Source organism: Coenobita brevimanus, chromosome 113, assembly GCF_032717465.1.
Source record: "Coenobita brevimanus isolate Jiangsu-jjx chromosome 113, ASM3271746v2, whole genome shotgun sequence".
NCBI lineage: Eukaryota > Metazoa > Arthropoda > Malacostraca > Decapoda > Coenobitidae > Coenobita > Coenobita brevimanus.
Genome location: NC_137066.1, coordinates 20,199,235 through 20,216,734, shown reverse-complemented (window position 1 = coordinate 20,216,734; position 17,500 = coordinate 20,199,235). Strand labels below are relative to the sequence as shown.

Here is a 17,500-nt window from a genome sequence, read left to right as displayed (position 1 = left end):
TTGTCTGTATGTCTCCCCTTCCGCTCTTCACCTCGTCTGAGAATCACCTTTATCTCTGACATTCATCTTAGTCTCCCTCAAATTCGTCTTAGTCTCCCTGGAATTTAACCTTACGCTCATCTTATTCTCCCTGGAATTCATCTTTACTCTTCAACATCTCCACGTCAGCATGTCAACTTCATATGGTGAGTGGATGGTACTCTCTCTCTCTCTCTCTCTCTCTCTCTCTCTCTAGGGTCCGAATTTTGTCTCTCTCTTGAAGTTCATTTCCTTTACACTTCTTTCAGTTATTTTTCCCGGTTCTTTCTCTCCTGCTTCTCCTGCTGCCTCTCCTACTGCTACTACTACTGCCTCTCCTACTGCCTCTCCTACTGCTACTACTACTGCCTCTCCTACTGCTACTACTGCCTCTCCTACTGCTACTACTGCCTCTCCTACTGCTACTACTACTGCCTCTCCTACTGCTGCTACTGCTGCCTCTCCTACTGCTACTACTGCTGCCTCTCCTACTGCTACTACTGCCTCTCCTACTGCTACTACTGCCTCTCCTACTGCTACTACTGCCTCTCCTACTGCTACTACTGCCTCTCCTGCTTCTCCTGCTGCCTCTTCTGCTGCTACTACTGCCTCTCCTACTGCTACTACTACCTCTCCTACTGCTACTACTGCTGCCTCTCCTACTGCTACTACTGCTGCCTCTCCTACTGCTACTACTGCTGCTGCCTCTCCTACTGCTACTACTACTGCCTCTCCTACTGCTACTGCTGCCTCTCCTACTGCTACTACTGCCTCTCCTACTGCTGCTACTACTGCCTCTCCTACTGCTACTACTGCTGCCTCTCTTACTACTACTGCTGCCTCTCCTACTGCTACTACTGCCTCTCCTACTGCTACTACTACTGCCTCTCCTACTGCTACTGCTGCCTCTCCTACTGCTACTACTACTGCCTCTTCTACTGCTACTACTGCTGCCTCTTCTACTGCCTCTCCTGCTGCTTCTCCTACTGCCTCTCCTACCGCTACTGCTGCCTCTTCTACTGCCTCTCCTACTGCCTCTCCTGCTGCTTCTCCTACTGCCTCTTCTACTGCCTCTCCTACTACCTCTCCTGCTTCTCCCACTCCTGCTACGTCTCTACTACCTCTCCTGCTTCTTCTCCTACTACCTCTCCTGCTTCTTCTCCTACTACCTCTCCTGCTTCTTTTCCTACTACCTCTCCTGCTTCTTCTCCTACTACCTCTCCTGCCTCTCCTACTACCTCTCCTGCTTCTTCTCCTACTACCTCTCCTGCCTCTCCTACCCCGGCCACGTCTCCTACTACCCCGTCCTTCTACTCCTACTACCTCCCCTGCTCCTCCCAGCCTCTGCTGCTGCTTCTGCTGTTTCTCCTGCTCCTCCCACTGCCTCCCCTGCCTCTCCTGCTACGACTACCACCTCTCCCACTACCACTCCTACTTCTCCTGCTTCTCCCCACGTCTCCTACTACCTCTCCTGCTTCTCCCAGTGTCTCCGACTACCTCTCCTGCTTCTCCCAACGTCTCCTACTACCTCTCCTACTACCACTTCTGCTTCTCCTGCCTCTCCCAACGTCTCCTACTGCTTCCCCTATTTCTCCTGCCTCTCCCAATGTCTCCTACTACCTCTCCTGCTTCTCCAACCTCTCCTACTGCCTCTCCTGCTTCTCCCAATGTCTCCCACTACCTCTCCTGCTTCTCCCAACGTCTCCCACTACCTCTCCTGCTTCTCCCAATGTCTCCTACTACCTCTCCTGCTTCTCCCAACGTCTCCTACTGCTTCCCCTATTTCTCCTGCTTCTCCCAACGTCTCCTACTACCACTCCTGCTTCTCCCAATGTCTCGTACTACCTCTCCTGCTTCTCCCAACTCTCCCACTACCACTCCTGCTTCTCCTGCCTCTCCCAACGTCTCCTACTGCTTCCCCTATTTCTCCTGCTTCTCCCAGTGTCTCCTACTACCTCTCCTGCTTCTCCCAATGTCTCCCACTACCTCTCCTGCTTCTCCCAGTGTCTCCTACTACCTCTCCTGCTTCTCCCAGTGTCTCCTACTACCTCTCCTGCTTCTCCTAATGTCTCCTACTACCTCTCCTGCTTCTCCCAATGTCTCGTACTACCACTCCTGCTTCTCCCCACGTCTCCTACTACCTCTCCTGCTTCTCCCAATGTCTCCTACTACCTCTCCTGCTTCCCCCAGTGTCTCCTACTACCTCTCCTGCTTCTCCCCACGTCTCCTACTGCTTCCCTTATTTCTCCTGCTTCTCCCAGTGTCTCCTACTACCTCTCCTGCTTCTCCCAATGTCTCCTACTACCTCTCCTGCTTCTCCCAGTGTCTCCTACTACCTCTCCTGCTTCTCCCAGTGTCTCCTACTACCTCTCCTGCTTCTCCCAACGTCTCCTACTACCTCTCCTGCTTCTCCCAACGTCTCCTACTACCTCTCCTGCTTCTCCCAACGTCTCCTACTACCTCTCCTGCTTCTCCCAACGTCTCCTACTGCTTCCCCTATTTCTCCTGCCTCTCCCAGTGTCTCCTACTACCTCTCCTGCTTCTCCCAGTGTCTCCTACTACCTCTCCTGCTTCTCCCAGTGTCTCCTACTACCTCTCCTGCTTCTCCCAGTGTCTCCTACTACCTCTCCTGCTTCTCCCAACGTCTCCTACTACCTCTCCTGCTTCTCCCAACGTCTCCTACTGCTTCCCCTATTTCTCCTGCATCTCCCAGTGTCTCCTACTACCTCTCCTGCTTCTCCCAGTGTCTCCTACTACCTCTCCTGCTTCTCCTGCTGCCTGCCTGCCCTGCTTACCCTCCCCCTGGGCTATCGTTGCAGTGTGTGGAGAGAGACGTGTCATCGCTGGTTACCGTATCGCTCAGTCCATCCTCCCTCACCGATCACACCACAGACCCAGCCTCGGTACGTAGCCCAGTCCTAATCCTGCTGGCTAATCCTTAATCCTCTCTGGCTACTCCTAATCCTGCTGGCTAATCCTTAATCCTATCTGGCTAATCCTAATCCTAATCCTCCTGGCTAATCCTACTCCTTTCTGGCTACTCCTAATCCCTTCTGGCTAATCCTTAATCCTCTCTGGCTAATCCTAATCCCTTCTGGCTAATCCTTAATCCTCTCTGGCTAATCCTAATCCTTCCTGGCTAACCCTAATCCTATCTGACTAATCCCTATTCCTTCTGGCTAATCCTTAATCCTCTTTGGCTAACCCCAATCCCATCTGGCTAATCCTAATTCCTTCTGGCTAATCCTTATCCTCTCTGGCTAATCCTAATCCTTCTGGCTAATCCTTAATCCTTTCTGGCTAATCCTAATCCTGCTGGCTAATCCTAATCCTCTCTGGCTATTCCTGCTGGCTAATCCTTAATCCTCTGTCTAATCCTAATCCTGCTGGCTAATCCTAATCCTCTCTGTCTAATCCTAATCCTGCTGGCTAATCCTAATCCTTTTTTTACTCATCCTGATCCTTTCTATATATGATTCTTTGTCTTGTCTTGATCCTTTCTGGGTAATCCTAACCCTAATCCTGCTGGCTAATCCTAATCCTTATCCTTTCTGGCTAATCCTAATCCTATCTGACTAATCCTAATCCTGCTAGCTAATCCTTAATCCTTTCTAGCTAATCCTAATCCCTTCTGGCTACTCCTAATTCCTTCTGGCTAATCCTTAATCCTCTCTGGCTACTCCTAATCCCTTCTGGCTAATCCTTAATCCTCTCTGGCTAATCCTAATGCTTCCTGGCTAATCCTTAATCCTCTCTGGCTAATCCTAATGCTTCCTGGCTAATCCTTATCCTCTCTGGCTAATCCTAATCCTGCTGGCTAATCCTAATCCTTTTTCTACTCATCCTGATCCTTTCTATATATGATTCTTTATGTCTTGATCCTTTCTGGCTAATCCTAATCCTGCTGGCTAATCCTTAATCCTTTCTGGCTAATCCTAATCCTATCTGGCTAATCCTAATCCTATCTGGCTAATCCTAATCCTATCTGACTAATCCTAATCCTTTCTGGCTAATCCTAATCCTTCCTGGCTAATCCTAATCCTTCCTGACTAATCCTTAATCCTCTGGCTAATCCTAATCCTTCCTGACTAATCCTAATCCTTTCTGGCTAATCCTAATCCTGCTGGCTAATCCTAATCCTTCCTGACTAATCCTAATCCTTCCTGACTAATCCTAATCCTTCCAGGCTAATCCTTCCTGACTAATCCTAATCCTTCCTGGCTAACCCTAATCCATTCTGACTAATCCTAATCCTTCCTGGCTAATCCAAATCCAAATCCTGTTGGCTAATCCTTCTATGTATCTATCTATCTATCTATCTATCCATAAGTTTTCCCTCCACTATCCTCTTCTCTCTAATGACTTCCATACACATACCTACATCTTCTAATTCTTATATATATATTTTTTCGCCACTCCCTTTTCCTAAATATTTTCTTATATTACTCCTTACTCTCCAATCAATACTTTCTCACTTTCAAATATTTTCTTTATTCCCTCCATCCTCTCTTTATTTTCTGTAAAGAGAGAGAGAGAGAGAGAGAGAGAGAGAGAGAGAGAGAGAGAGAGAGAGAGAGAGAGAGAGAGGAAGTTGCTCTTTTTCAACCATTATAATTAATTCCATTCGTTTTTTTTATCAATGTGGAAATTCGTCTTTGGTCTGTCTATCCATCTATTGCCAGACGCCTTAATCCCATACGGGGTGGCCACAAACAAATCGCCTCCACGTCACCCTGTCCCCCCCCGCCATTTCACTGCCTTGTCGTTTGTTTGGTTTATTTTTGTATCTATAATTTATTCTCATTATTATATTTAGTATGCTTTATTGCCCTAGTACATGTCTGAGTTATTGATGAGTGGTAGGTGGTGGCGACCATCATCCACTCACTTGATGTAGTGCTGCCTACTTCTTCCTTAGCCTTTATCATTCTTTTTCTGTGCCTGTCCTCCTCTCTTCCTATTTCTCCCATCTTTCCTGTCATTTCTTATTGCTTTTCCTTCCTTTACAGGTGGTGGCGACCATCATCCACTCACTTGATGTAGTGTTGCCTACTTCTTCCGTAGCCTTTATCATTCTTTTTCTGTGCCTGTCCTCCTCTCTTCCTATTTCTCCCATCTTTCCTGTCACTTCTTATTGCTTTTCTTTCCTTTACAGGTGGCTTTACATTGACTGACAAGCCAAATGGTTTCCTGTAAGCCAAGAAACCATTTACAACGCTGGGTGGTAACCATATAACCAAACCATACGTGCTCCCCACGTGTCAACAAGTGGGTTGGTGGAGGGTTAGTGCCCCTCCCCGTAAAACAAATACCTCAAAGTCAAATGGCCACCCCTTACGAGATTATGGCGTCTGGCAATAGATAGATAGATAGTGTGTGTTTTATTGATGTGTGTATTTCTATGTGTTTTTTTATCATACTTTTTTCACTGTTCCTTATTATGTGTCTGTGTTTTATTGCTGGACGTGTTTTAATTGTTTTTATTACGCTTTATTGCCATACACCTGTTTATATGTATCTATAATTCTTCCTTGCCCTATATCGTTGTGTGTGTGTGTGTGTGTGTGTGTGTGTGTGTGTGTGTGTGTGCTTGTGTGTGTTTGTTTTAGTGATGGTGTATGTAAACGTATGTATGTATGTATATTTCTCTCTCTCTCTCTCTCTCTCTCTGAAATCGATAGGTTGTGACAGCTGAGGAAACTGACTGAGACTTTTGTGAGAGAGAGACAGATGACGACACACACGCTTATTTTTATTATTCATTTTGCTCTCTCTCTCTCTCTCTCTCTCTCTCTCTCTCTCTCTCTCTCTCTCTCTCCCTCTCTCTCTCTCTCTCTCTCTCTCTCTCTCTCTCTCTCCCCCTCTCTCTCTCTCTCTCTCAGGGGGGGGGATTCTAGGAGGTTAGTGAAATGCGGGTAGGTTTTCCCGTAGAGTTTTATAACTTGATTTTACCATTTTCTTTCTCATTGTAGTTATAATTCCCTCGTTAGAATTTACATATATCTGCCCATTTATAGCCTCACCCCGCTTCCTGTGAGAGGCTGGCCTAAGGTAATATTCTGGTTCTTCTGTCCCTACTCAGTAAGGACCCCGGATAAAGCTTTGGTCCATATAATAAGCAGGATGAACATAGGCTTGGGATTAAGTTGTGGAAGAACGTACTGGGCAAAGAGAGAGAGAGAGAGAGAGAGAGAGAGAGAGAGAGAGAGAGAGAGAGAGAGAGAGAGAGAGAGAGAGAGAGGGAGGGAGAGAGAGAGAGGAGTAGATTGGCTTGGAAAAAAAAATAAAAGTTCAGTAAAAGTCGACAGCTGTAAATGTTCCCACAGCCTGTGTGTGTGTGTGTGTGTGTGTGTGTGTGTGTGAGAGAGAGAGAGAGAGAGAGAGAGAGAGAGAGAGAGAGAGAGAGAGAGAGGGGAAGAGCGCTTCATTATCCAAACATTATTCATATATTTTTCACACACACACACACACACACACACACACACACACACACACACACAGCTGCATATTATTCAACAAAAACGTGCCACTGAATAACGAATGATGTTGTTCTGGCATAATTCACTGCTTTAGTCCAGTGCCTTGTTTGTCAGGCTTCGTAGCTCTTGTCCCATAGCGATTTATTTTGCTTATTACAACTTATCATTCTCTCTCTCTCTCTCTCTGTATAGTATTGGGCTTCCTCGTCTTGCGTGCTCCGGGACGGCTCCTCTGCTTCCGTAACCGCCTTGTGAACTTCCTATCCCCCTTTCACTCCAACTTGGCCCAGATTTTCGTCCTTTTGTAGCTGATAGAAAAAGACAGTCGTTCAGTTCTACAGCCTTTACACAGCACTTCTTCGTGATTAGCACCGTATTCTAGCGTTAATCTGCCACAACTCAGCTTTCAAAACGGAGAGATGGTATTTTTAGGCCAAGTTAGAGTGAAAAGAGTATAGAGATATATAAGTGTATGGAGACAGGGAAATTATAATGCATGAACGAGGTGACAGTAGTAAATGATGCAGGGTAGAAATAATACTCCTTTCACCTTACCTTGGCCTCAAACTATCATCCCTCCATCTTGACTACTGAGTTATAGCAGTAGATTAACGCTATGATGCTAGTCACGAGGAAGTGCTGTGGAAAGGATGTAGAGCCACAGTATTTAAAACGAAGTAAGTGAAATATTATGTGTGGTTTCCGTAGAGTTTTGTGTGATTATATATCGAATGGGGCTTTTTGCCGAGGGTCTGCTGTTCTCTCTCTCTCTCTCTCTCTCTCTCTCTCTCTCTCTCTCTCTCTCTCCCTCCCCTTACTACAAGATGAGTCAGCATCCAAAAATGTTAATTTTGATTTTGACCAATAGAAAGAGCCAATTCCCCGTACACACACACACACACACACACACACACACACACACACACACACACACACACACACACACACACACACTTTTTGGGGAGAAATTTTGGTTCCTAATTTCACTATATATAAAAAAAATTGTTTCTTCACTTTAATATAAATTTTTTCATTCCTAAGAAATAATAATGGATTTTAATGCATTATTATTATTATTATTATTATTATTATTATTATTATTATTATTATTATTTATTATTATTATTATTTGTCGCTGGAACTTTGTCTCAGGCGTGTATATACTCCTCTCACCTTAACCTGGCCCAATACTCTCATGATAGTCACGAAGAAGTGCTGTGGGAGGGATGTAGAGCCGTAGCGGTGACCTAAAATTGCTCTCTCGCTCTTGGATGATGAGTTATTACTATAGATCAGTACTAAATCATTCTAGTCACGAAGAAGTGCTGTGGAAGGGATGGAGAGCTGTAGCATTGTTTTTCTGGGCTAGGTTAAGGTGAATGAACTAGTCACGAAGAAGTGCTGTGAAATGTGTAAGCGAATATAATATAGTCTTTTTTCACCTGACACCTCACTTGATGGCCAGGTGTAGTCAGATTGGAGGCTTGATTTGACTAGTAACCAAGGAGACTCATTCCTACCTAACCCCTTTCAGCTCAGTTGATGGCCAGGTGTAGTCAGATTGGAGGCTTGATTTGACTAGTAACCAAGGAGACTCATTCCTACCTAACCCCTTTCAGCTGAGTTGATGGCCAGGTGTAGTCAGATTGGAGGCTTGATTTGACTAGTAACCAAGGAGACTCATTCCTACCTAACCCCTTTCAGCTCAGTTGATGGCCAGGTGTAGTCAGATTGGAGGCTTGATTTGACTAGTAACCAAGGAGACTCATTCCTACCTAACCCCTTTCAGCTCAGTTGATGGCCAGGTGTAGTCAGATTGGAGGCTTGATTTGACTAGTAACCAAGGAGACTCATTCCTACCTAACCCCTTTCAGCTCAGTTGATGGCCAGGTGTAGTCAGATTGGAGGCTTGATTTGACTAGTAACCAAGGAGACTCATTCCTACCTAACCCCTTTCAGCTGAGTTGATGGCCAGGTGTAGTCAGATTGGAGGCTTGATTTGACTAGTAACCAAGGAGACTCATTCCTACCTCATAATTAAGATTCATAATGTTGCTTTAAGTGGTGGTGGAGAGGGAGGCTTGATTTGACTAGTAACCAAGGAGACTCATTCCTACCTAACCCCTTTCAGCTCAGTTGATGGCCAGGTGTAGTCAGATTGGAGGCTTGATTTGACTAGTAACCAAGGAGACTCATTCCTACCTAACCCCTTTCAGCTCAGTTGATGGCCAGGTGTAGTCAGATTGGAGGCTTGATTTGACTAGTAACCAAGGAGACTCATTCCTACCTAACCCCTTTCAGCTCAGTTGATGGCCAGGTGTAGTCAGATTGGAGGCTTGATTTGACTAGTAACCAAGGAGACTCATTCCTACCTAACCCCTTTCAGCTCAGTTGATGGCCAGGTGTAGTCAGATTGGAGGCTTGATTTGACTAGTAACCAAGGAGACTCATTCCTACCTAACCCCTTTCAGCTCAGTTGATGGCCAGGTGTAGTCAGATTGGAGGCTTGATTTGACTAGTAACCAAGGAGACTCATTCCTACCTAACCCCTTTCAGCTCAGTTGATGGCCAGGTGTAGTCAGATTGGAGGCTTGATTTGACTAGTAACCAAGGAGACTCATTCCTACCTAACCCCTTTCAGCTCAGTTGATGGCCAGGTGTAGTCAGATTGGAGGCTTGATTTGACTAGTAACCAAGGAGACTCATTCCTACCTAACCCCTTTCAGCTCAGTTGATGGCCAGGTGTAGTCAGATTGGAGGCTTGATTTGACTAGTAACCAAGGAGACTCATTCCTTCCTTACCCCTTTCAGCTCAGTTGATGGCCAGGTGTAGTCAGATTGGAGGCTTGATTTGACTAGTAACCAAGGAGACTCATTCCTACCTAACCCCTTTCAGCTCAGTTGATGGCCAGGTGTAGTCAGATTGGAGGCTTGATTTGACTAGTAACCAAGGAGACTCATTCCTACCTAACCCCTTTCAGCTCAGTTGATGGCCAGGTGTAGTCAGATTGGAGGCTTGATTTGACTAGTAACCAAGGAGACTCATTCCTACCTAACCCCTTTCAGCTCAGTTGATGGCCAGGTGTAGTCAGATTGGAGGCTTGATTTGACTAGTAACCAAGGAGACTCATTCCTACCTAACCCCTTTCAGCTCAGTTGATGGCCAGGTGTAGTCAGATTGGAGGCTTGATTTGACTAGTAACCAAGGAGACTCATTCCTACCTAACCCCTTTCAGCTCAGTTGATGGCCAGGTGTAGTCAGATTGGAGGCTTGATTTGACTAGTAACCAAGGAGACTCATTCCTACCTAACCCCTTTCAGCTCAGTTGATGGCCAGGTGTAGTCAGATTGGAGGCTTGATTTGACTAGTAACCAAGGAGACTCATTCCTACCTAACCCCTTTCAGCTCAGTTGATGGCCAGGTGTAGTCAGGTTGGAGGCTTGATTTGACTAGTAACCAAGGAGACTCATTCCTACCTAACCCCTTTCAGCTCAGTTGATGGCCAGGTGTAGTCAGATTGGAGGGGTATTTTGGCTAGTAACCAAGGAGACTCATTCCTACCTCATAATTAAGATTCACACATGGCACTGATATAACCTGTCGGATCCACTGCCTGGTTATACACACGTCCGTCAACTCCCTCCCTATCCCTCAACTCCCTCCCTATCCCCCAACTCCCTCCCTATCCCTCAACTCCCTCCCTATCCCTCAACTCCCTCCCTATCCCTCAACTCCCTCCCTATCCCCCAACTCCCTCCCTATCCCTCAACTCCCTCCCTATCCCCCAACTCCCTCCCTATCCCTCAACTCCCTCCCTATCCCTCAACTCCCTCCCTATCCCTCAACTCCCTCCCTATCCCTCAACTCCCTCCCTATCCCCCGAAAGGACGATGGTGGACTGCAGGAGGAGGGCAACTTCAGCCTGCAGTCCACTGGGTTCACGTTTAGATGAACCTAGGGTTACTGCTACTACTACTACTACCACTACTACTACTACTACCACTACTACTAGAACTGTGTCTTGAATTGTTTGCCCATGAGATGCGTAACACCTCTTCCTTAGCGATTTATTCCTCATTACACCTCAGTATCCTCCTGTATGCAACTGATTCAAAAGATATCGACATTAAAACCATATATGTAACATGTGAGAGAATAGAAAGGTGTAACATGCAGAATAAATCGCTGAGGAGGGGGTGTTAGTAATCCCCAAATCCTCTCGGATCCTCAAAGCCACCTCGAGGGCTGTCGCAACACCATCTCCTGAGCAACTTACTTTGGTTAGCGTTCTTATAAATTGTGTATATAACGTGTGTGTGTGTGTGTGTGTTTTTTTTTAGATGTATGAGGGAGGTTACATAGAACATACAGACCTTTCACGCACTTTTTTTTTTTTCTTTAGGAGTTATGGCGCCGAGTTTTTTAAATATAGGTAAAAATTATATGGATTTTTTTTTTAGTTATTTAAAATGAAGACTGTCCTGAGTCTTTGTTATTATTATTATTATTATTATTGTTATTATTGTTGTTGTTGTTGTTATTATTATTATTATTATTATTATCATTGATGTTAGTGTTTGTATAGCCATATGAAATATTTTGTCCCTTCCCTTTATTATTATTATTATTATTATTATCATCCTACCAGCACCACCATATTCACTGTAAATATATTGCCGTAAGGAACACCCCAGCTCCTCTCCCATCGACCTGATTTTGAGATGTGACATGGTTGTTTCAGGAGACCGGAGACGCGGTAGAGGACATGTCTCGTGCTGGGGTAGGTTCCTAAGGCAGCCCCAACCCAAGCCAGTCTAAGCCACTTCTAATATCACCTTTACTGCACAACCCTATCTAATTCTTCTAACAATTCCTGCACCTTTATTTACCTTATTCTCTGTTTGTAATTCCCTTTCTAACACTCCCTTTACCCCTGCACAACCCTATCTAATTCTTCTAACAATTCCTGCACACTTATTTCATCTATTCTCAGTTTGTAATTCCCTTTCTAACACCCTTTTTTCTATCTAATTCTTCTAACATTTCCTGCACATTTATTTCCCTTATTCTTAGTTTGTATTTCCCTTTCTAACACTCCCTTTACACCAGCACACCCTATCTAATTCATCTAGCAATTCTTGCACCTGTATTTCCCTTATTCTCAGTTTGTAATTCCCTTTCTAACACTCCCTTTACCCCTGCACAACCCTATCTAATTCTTCTAACAATTCTTGCACCTGTATTTCCCTTATTCTCAGTTTGTAATTCCGTTTCTAACACTCCCTTTACACCTACACATCCCTATCTAACTCTCCTAACAATAGATGCACATATATTCCTAATTCATAGCTCTTTTCATATCAGTAGTCGGCCAGTCATATATTTCAACTATTTTTTTCGATAGTTCCCTATATAAATTTTCTGACTATATCTCCACTATTTTTTCGTAATCCATAGTTCATTTTCTGACATGTTTTGCACGTGTTTAAAAATCTTCCGTTTCTACTCTGCCATCACTTTTTGGGCCAACTATACACCCCTACTTGGATTTTTCTTATATAATATATTTGGCAAACTTTCCGGTCCAGTTGTATTTATTATTTTTTTTTTTTCGCTCTTGTATTTAGACTCATTTTTCATCCTTTTTGCACCTGTTACAAAATTTTCCACTTTTTTTTTTCTAGTCATCACTTTTGGGGGCGACTGTACACCCCCACTGAAATTTCTTATATAATATTTTTGGCACACTTTCCGGCCGTTTTTTTTTTCTTTTTTTCTTACTCTGTCATTACTTTTTGGGCCAACTGTACACCCACTCTTAAATTTCTTATATAATATTTTTGACACATTCCGTCCCAGTTTTTTTGTTTTTTTTGTTTTTTTCGTTTTTGTATTTCGTCCAATTCTTTTTACACCTTTGAGAAAATTCCCCTTTGATTTTTTTCAATGCCTTCCCCAGCCTCTGACATCTATTAATTTCCTTCCACCAGCACAGCGATTTTTTGCTCATTTTAAATATTCTTTTTCTTGTCTTGATTTTCTTGTTACGAGTCTCTTGCCTATCTACCTATTGCCAGATGCCTCAATCCCATAAGGGGTGGCCACAAACAAATCGCCTCCATGTCGCCCTGTCTCGATATGCCTTGTCTAGTCTCGATTTTCCATGTTTCTCCTTAACGTCGCTATCTTTAATGTCCTCTTCTTTTTCGAAATCCATTCCTAACGAAGTCCATTAAGCGACTTATTTTTTCCCCTCAGGCGCAACCCAACCTACCATATTTTTGTAACTATTTTTTGCACGTTTCTGAATCATTTTTTTTTTCTTTCCGGTTTTTTTTTCGAGGGGAGGGAATGTATTCGAATTTTTCTCCTCAAATCCCCCCCCCTCTCTCTCTCTCTCTCTCTCTCTCTCTCTCTCTCCTCTCACCTCCACCTCCCTTCCTCAGTTTTCCCGTCATCTCATCTTCTTTACCTTTCCTCTCTACCTTCTCTCTCCCTCCATTCCTCACCTCTTCCTCTCCACCCCCTCTCCTCTCCCTCCTCTCTCCACCTCTCTTCCTCTCCCCTGCCCTCTCCTCTCCTTCTCTCTCTCTCCACCTCTCCCTCATCGTTCCTCCTCTCCCTCTTATCGTATCCTCTCCACTGCCCTCTCCCCTCCCTCCTCTCTCCACCTCTTTTTCTGTTTCTCCCTCCTCTCTCCATCTCTCTTCTCCCTCCTCTCTCCATCACTCTTCTCCCTCCTCTCCATCTCTTCTTCCTCTCTCCATCTCTCTTCCTCCTCTCCATCTCTTCTCCCTCTCTCCATCTCTCTGTTTCCCTCCTCTCTCCATCTCTCTTCCTCTCTTCTCCCTCCTCTCTCCATCTCGCTTCTTGTCCCTCCTCTCTCCATCTGTCTTCTTCTCCCTCCTCTCTCCATCTCGCTTCTTCTCCCTTCTCTCTCCATCTCGCTTCTTCTCCCTCCTCTCTCCATCTCGCTTCTTCTCCCTCCTCTCTCCATCTCTCTTCTTCCTCTCTCCATCTCTCTTCTTCCTCCTCTCCATCTCTCTTCTCCCTCCTCTCTCCATCTCTCTTCTTCTCCCTCCTCTCTCCATCTCTCTTCTCCCTCCTCTCTCCATCACTCTTCTCCCTATCCATCTCTCTTCCTCCTCTCTCCATCTCTTCTCCCTCCTCTCTCCATCACTCTTCTTCTCCCTCCTCTCTCCATCACTCTTCTTCTACCTCCTCTCTCCATCTCTCTTCTCCCTCCTCTCTCCATCACTCTTCTTCTCCCTCCTCTCTCCTCATTCTCTCCCTCATCTCTCCTCCTATCCCTCTTCTCCTATTCTCTCTCTCCAGTCCATCTAAAGTTTCATAAACCCTTCCATAAATAATAATCTTTCTCGTTCTGTCTTTTATCAACCAAATTATAATCCCTCTCTCTTTATTAGCTAGATTTTTTTATTTTCATATATATACACAAGTTTGCACTGAATATATATGCATCCTTAATTGCTCGATTTTGTGGTTTGCTGTCGAATTTTCTATATATTGAACTTTTAAATATCGAAAAAGAAAAAATTATCTTGTATTCACTTCAATTCTTTTTTTTAATTTAATATAGACGATTTTAAGCAGCCCCCAAAAAGCGTCTTGGACCGGTAGAAAATGGTGGCTATTTTCTGACCCACCTTGGCTATTTTCTGACCCACCTTGGCTATTTTCTGACCCACCTTGGCTATTTTCTAACCCACCTTGGCTATTTTCTGACCCATCTTGGCTATTTTCTGACCCACCTTGGCTATTTTCTGACCCGTCTTGGCTATTTTCTGACCCACCTTGGCTATTTTCTGACCCACCTTGGCTATTTTCTGACCCGTCTTGGCTATTTTCTGACCCACCTTGGCTATTTTCTGACCCACCTTGGCTATTTTCTGACCCACCTTGGCTATTTTCTAACCCACCTTGGCTATTTTCTGACCCACCTTGGCTATTTTCTAACCCACCTTGGGCTATTTTCTAACCCACCTTGGCTATTTTCTGACCCACCTTGGCTATTTTCTGACCCACTTTGGCTATTTTCTAACCCACCTTGGGCTATTTTCTAACCCACCTTGGGCTATTTTCTAACCCACCTTGGGCTATTTTCTAACCCACCTTGGGCTATTTTCTAACCCACCTTGGCTATTTTCTAACCCACCTTGGCTATTTTCTGACCCACCTTGGCTATTTTCTAACTCTCTTACTAGAAAAATCTCCCGTGAGCTGATGCAGAGCGTGTGGAGTAAGTAAAACAACTATTTGAGTTATCGATTGGAAGGGTTAAATCGTGTGTGTGTGTGTGTGTGTGCGTTTTGTGAATTTATTTGTGTGTGTGTGTGTGTGCGTTTTGTGAATTTATTTGTGTGTGTGTGTGTGTGTGTGTGTGTGTGTGTGTGTGTATGTGTGTTTTGTGAACGTGTATATATTTCTAGTGTGTGTGTTTTATTTTTCTAGTGTGTGTGTTTGTTTTTGTTGTGTGTGTATGTGTGTATGTGTGTGTGTGTGTGTTTTGTGAACGTGTATATATTTCTAGTGTGTGTGTTTTATTTTTCTAGTGTGTGTGTGTGTGTGTGTGTGTGTGTTATTATCCAGCCCAACAGAGCCAGAAGTAAAGGGATCGGTGAAATCCATATAACCCCCCCCCGTTCCAAAAATTCCCATGAGCTCAAAAAACCTTCAGAAAAATAAAAAAAATGCAAACTAAGGCATTGTATTGAAGGGTTAATTATGGAAAAGATTATTATAGGCAAGAGTTGTTCCCAGCATGAAGGGGTCAGTGGTGAGAGTCATATGGAAGTTAGGATGGCATTTCACCTCTCTCTCTCTCTCTCTCTCTCTCTCTCTCTCTCTCTCTCAGTTGATAGTCGAGTGTAGTCAGACTAGAAATTTGACTAGTAACCAAGGAGACTCATTCTAACGAGAAATAAAACCAGTCAGCATTCATAGTCACGACATAGTATTCAGGAAGTAATAGTGACCCAGTTCCGTCAGCTAAACACAAAATAAACAAAATAATTATAGAAAATGTGATATGTTTACAAGTGTGCGAGCTACCCATAAAAAAAAATCCGTTTTCTGTAATACCCAAAAGGAAGGAATTTCTGTGGTATTGGTAACTGGTAACTTGTCCCTCCTTGTACCGGTGGGGAGGCGCCTTCACGTGGTGGCAGTGGTACTAGGGGTGTCAGGGGCTTGGAGGTGTGCGAGGTAACGATAAAAGCACCATGATTTTCTCAGCAAATGGGGAAAGAAGTGGATATTTGAGTCGCCGATAAATAGACCCATTTTCTTTAATAACCAGCGGATTGGTGAAGATGAATTTATTATTATTATTATTATTATTATTATGTGAGAGAGGGTGGTGTGAGTTGGGAGCAGGGCAGTGAAATGGCAAGGGGACAGGGCGACGGAGAGGCGATTTGTCTGTGGCCACCCCGAACGGGATTGAGGCGTCTGGCAATAGATAGATAGATTATTATTATTATTATTATTATTATTATTATTATTACCCACAGGTAGGCAAGGATGTCGAGTTTTGAGTCACTGATATATATATATTTTTTTACGCAAATATAGATAATTTTGATTTTTATGTAATATATTTTTTTCTATAATAATCAGCGTGTCAGCAGGGAAGGTTTTTTTTTTTTTATAGTTATTTTTTTTCTCCGCGAAACTCCTGTAATTTTCTCTATTAGTTTTTTTTTCATCTGACGGAACTGGGCCACTGTCAAGATAGTTCTATTATGTCCCTTTCGGAACGTAGGGCCCCCAGGCTAGGCTTACGTGGTCTAGAATAGGGATAGGACTCTCTCTCTCTCTCTCTCTCTCTCTCTGTCTTATCAGTCTGTGTGGTCTATCTATCTATATATCCATCTATCTGTGTGTGTGTGAGAGAGAGAGAGAGAGAGAGAGAGAGAGAGAGAGAGAGAGAGAGCAGTCTTCATGGTTCTCATATATATATTTTATAGCGTCGTTCGGGTGATAGGTGTGTTATATCATTCTTTCTCTCTCTCTCTCTCTCTCCACGTCCTCTTCCTCGTTCTCCTACTCCGCTATTATCAGTGCCACCACATGCAGGCGTCCCTCTCCTGTATATACATGTCCTAGTCCCGTATGCCCTAGCACCTCTTCCGTAGCGATTTATTTTTGGATGTGGCTGGTTAATATCCGTTCGTGCGCGATTTATGCAGAGTATGGCGATGATTGATGGATTTATATACCACAGAATAGGACAGTAAGGTGTAATAAGCAAACTAAATCGCCAAGGAAAAGGTGTTTGTCGGTAGTCCACAGAGCTCCGAATTACTTGGATTAAGAGTGTACGGGAAGGATTTAAGGAACCATTCTCTCTCTCTCTCTCTCTCTCTCTCTCTCTCTCTCTCTCTCTCTCATGCCAACTTAATTCTTTCCTTCCTTATTCTTTTCCATACCTCCTCTTCCTCAGTCACTATGCATCTTCCCTCCTCCTCCTCTCTCAGTTTCTCTCCTGCTTCTGCCTTCCTTCCTTCCTTTCTCATTTATCTTTCCTTCTGTCCATATCTTCCTCCTTTTCTTCCTTCCTTCCTTCCTTCCTTCCTTCTTTCCTTCCTTCCTTCCTTCTTCCTTCCTTCCTTCTTCCTTCCTTCCTTCCTTCCTTCCTTCCTTCCCTTCCTTCTTCCTTCCTTCCTTCCTGCTTCCTTCCTTCTTCCTTCCTTCCCTCCTTCCTTCCTTCCTTCCTTCCTCCCTCCCTCCCTCCCTCCCTCCCTCCCTCCTTCCCTCTTTCCTTCACCCTTCCCTCTTTCACCCTTCCTTCCCTCCTTCACCCTTCCCTCCCTCCTTCACCCTTCCTTCCCTTCAGCCAGAACCCCTACAAGTCTGTCTTATATGTGGGAATAGCTTCTTTGTGGAGTTAGGTCAATGGATTTGGGAAGGAGGTCAAGCAGTGTCACTCACACACACACACACACACACACACACACACACACACACACACACACACACA

The 17,500-nt window shown here is 44.3% G+C and overlaps 1 protein-coding gene across 1 annotated transcript in view; it reads left to right on the top strand.

Moving 5' to 3' along the window:
* LOC145418336 (A-type potassium channel modulatory protein KCNIP1) overlaps positions 1–17,500 on the top strand; it is a 210,559-nt gene that overhangs the window by 118,986 nt on the left and 74,073 nt on the right. The window contains exons 6-7 of the mRNA XM_080286776.1: positions 2,838–2,921; positions 11,240–11,278. Of these exons, the coding sequence (XP_080142902.1) occupies positions 2,838–2,921; positions 11,240–11,278 (123 nt within the window). The remainder of the gene's footprint in view (positions 1–2,837; positions 2,922–11,239; positions 11,279–17,500) is intronic.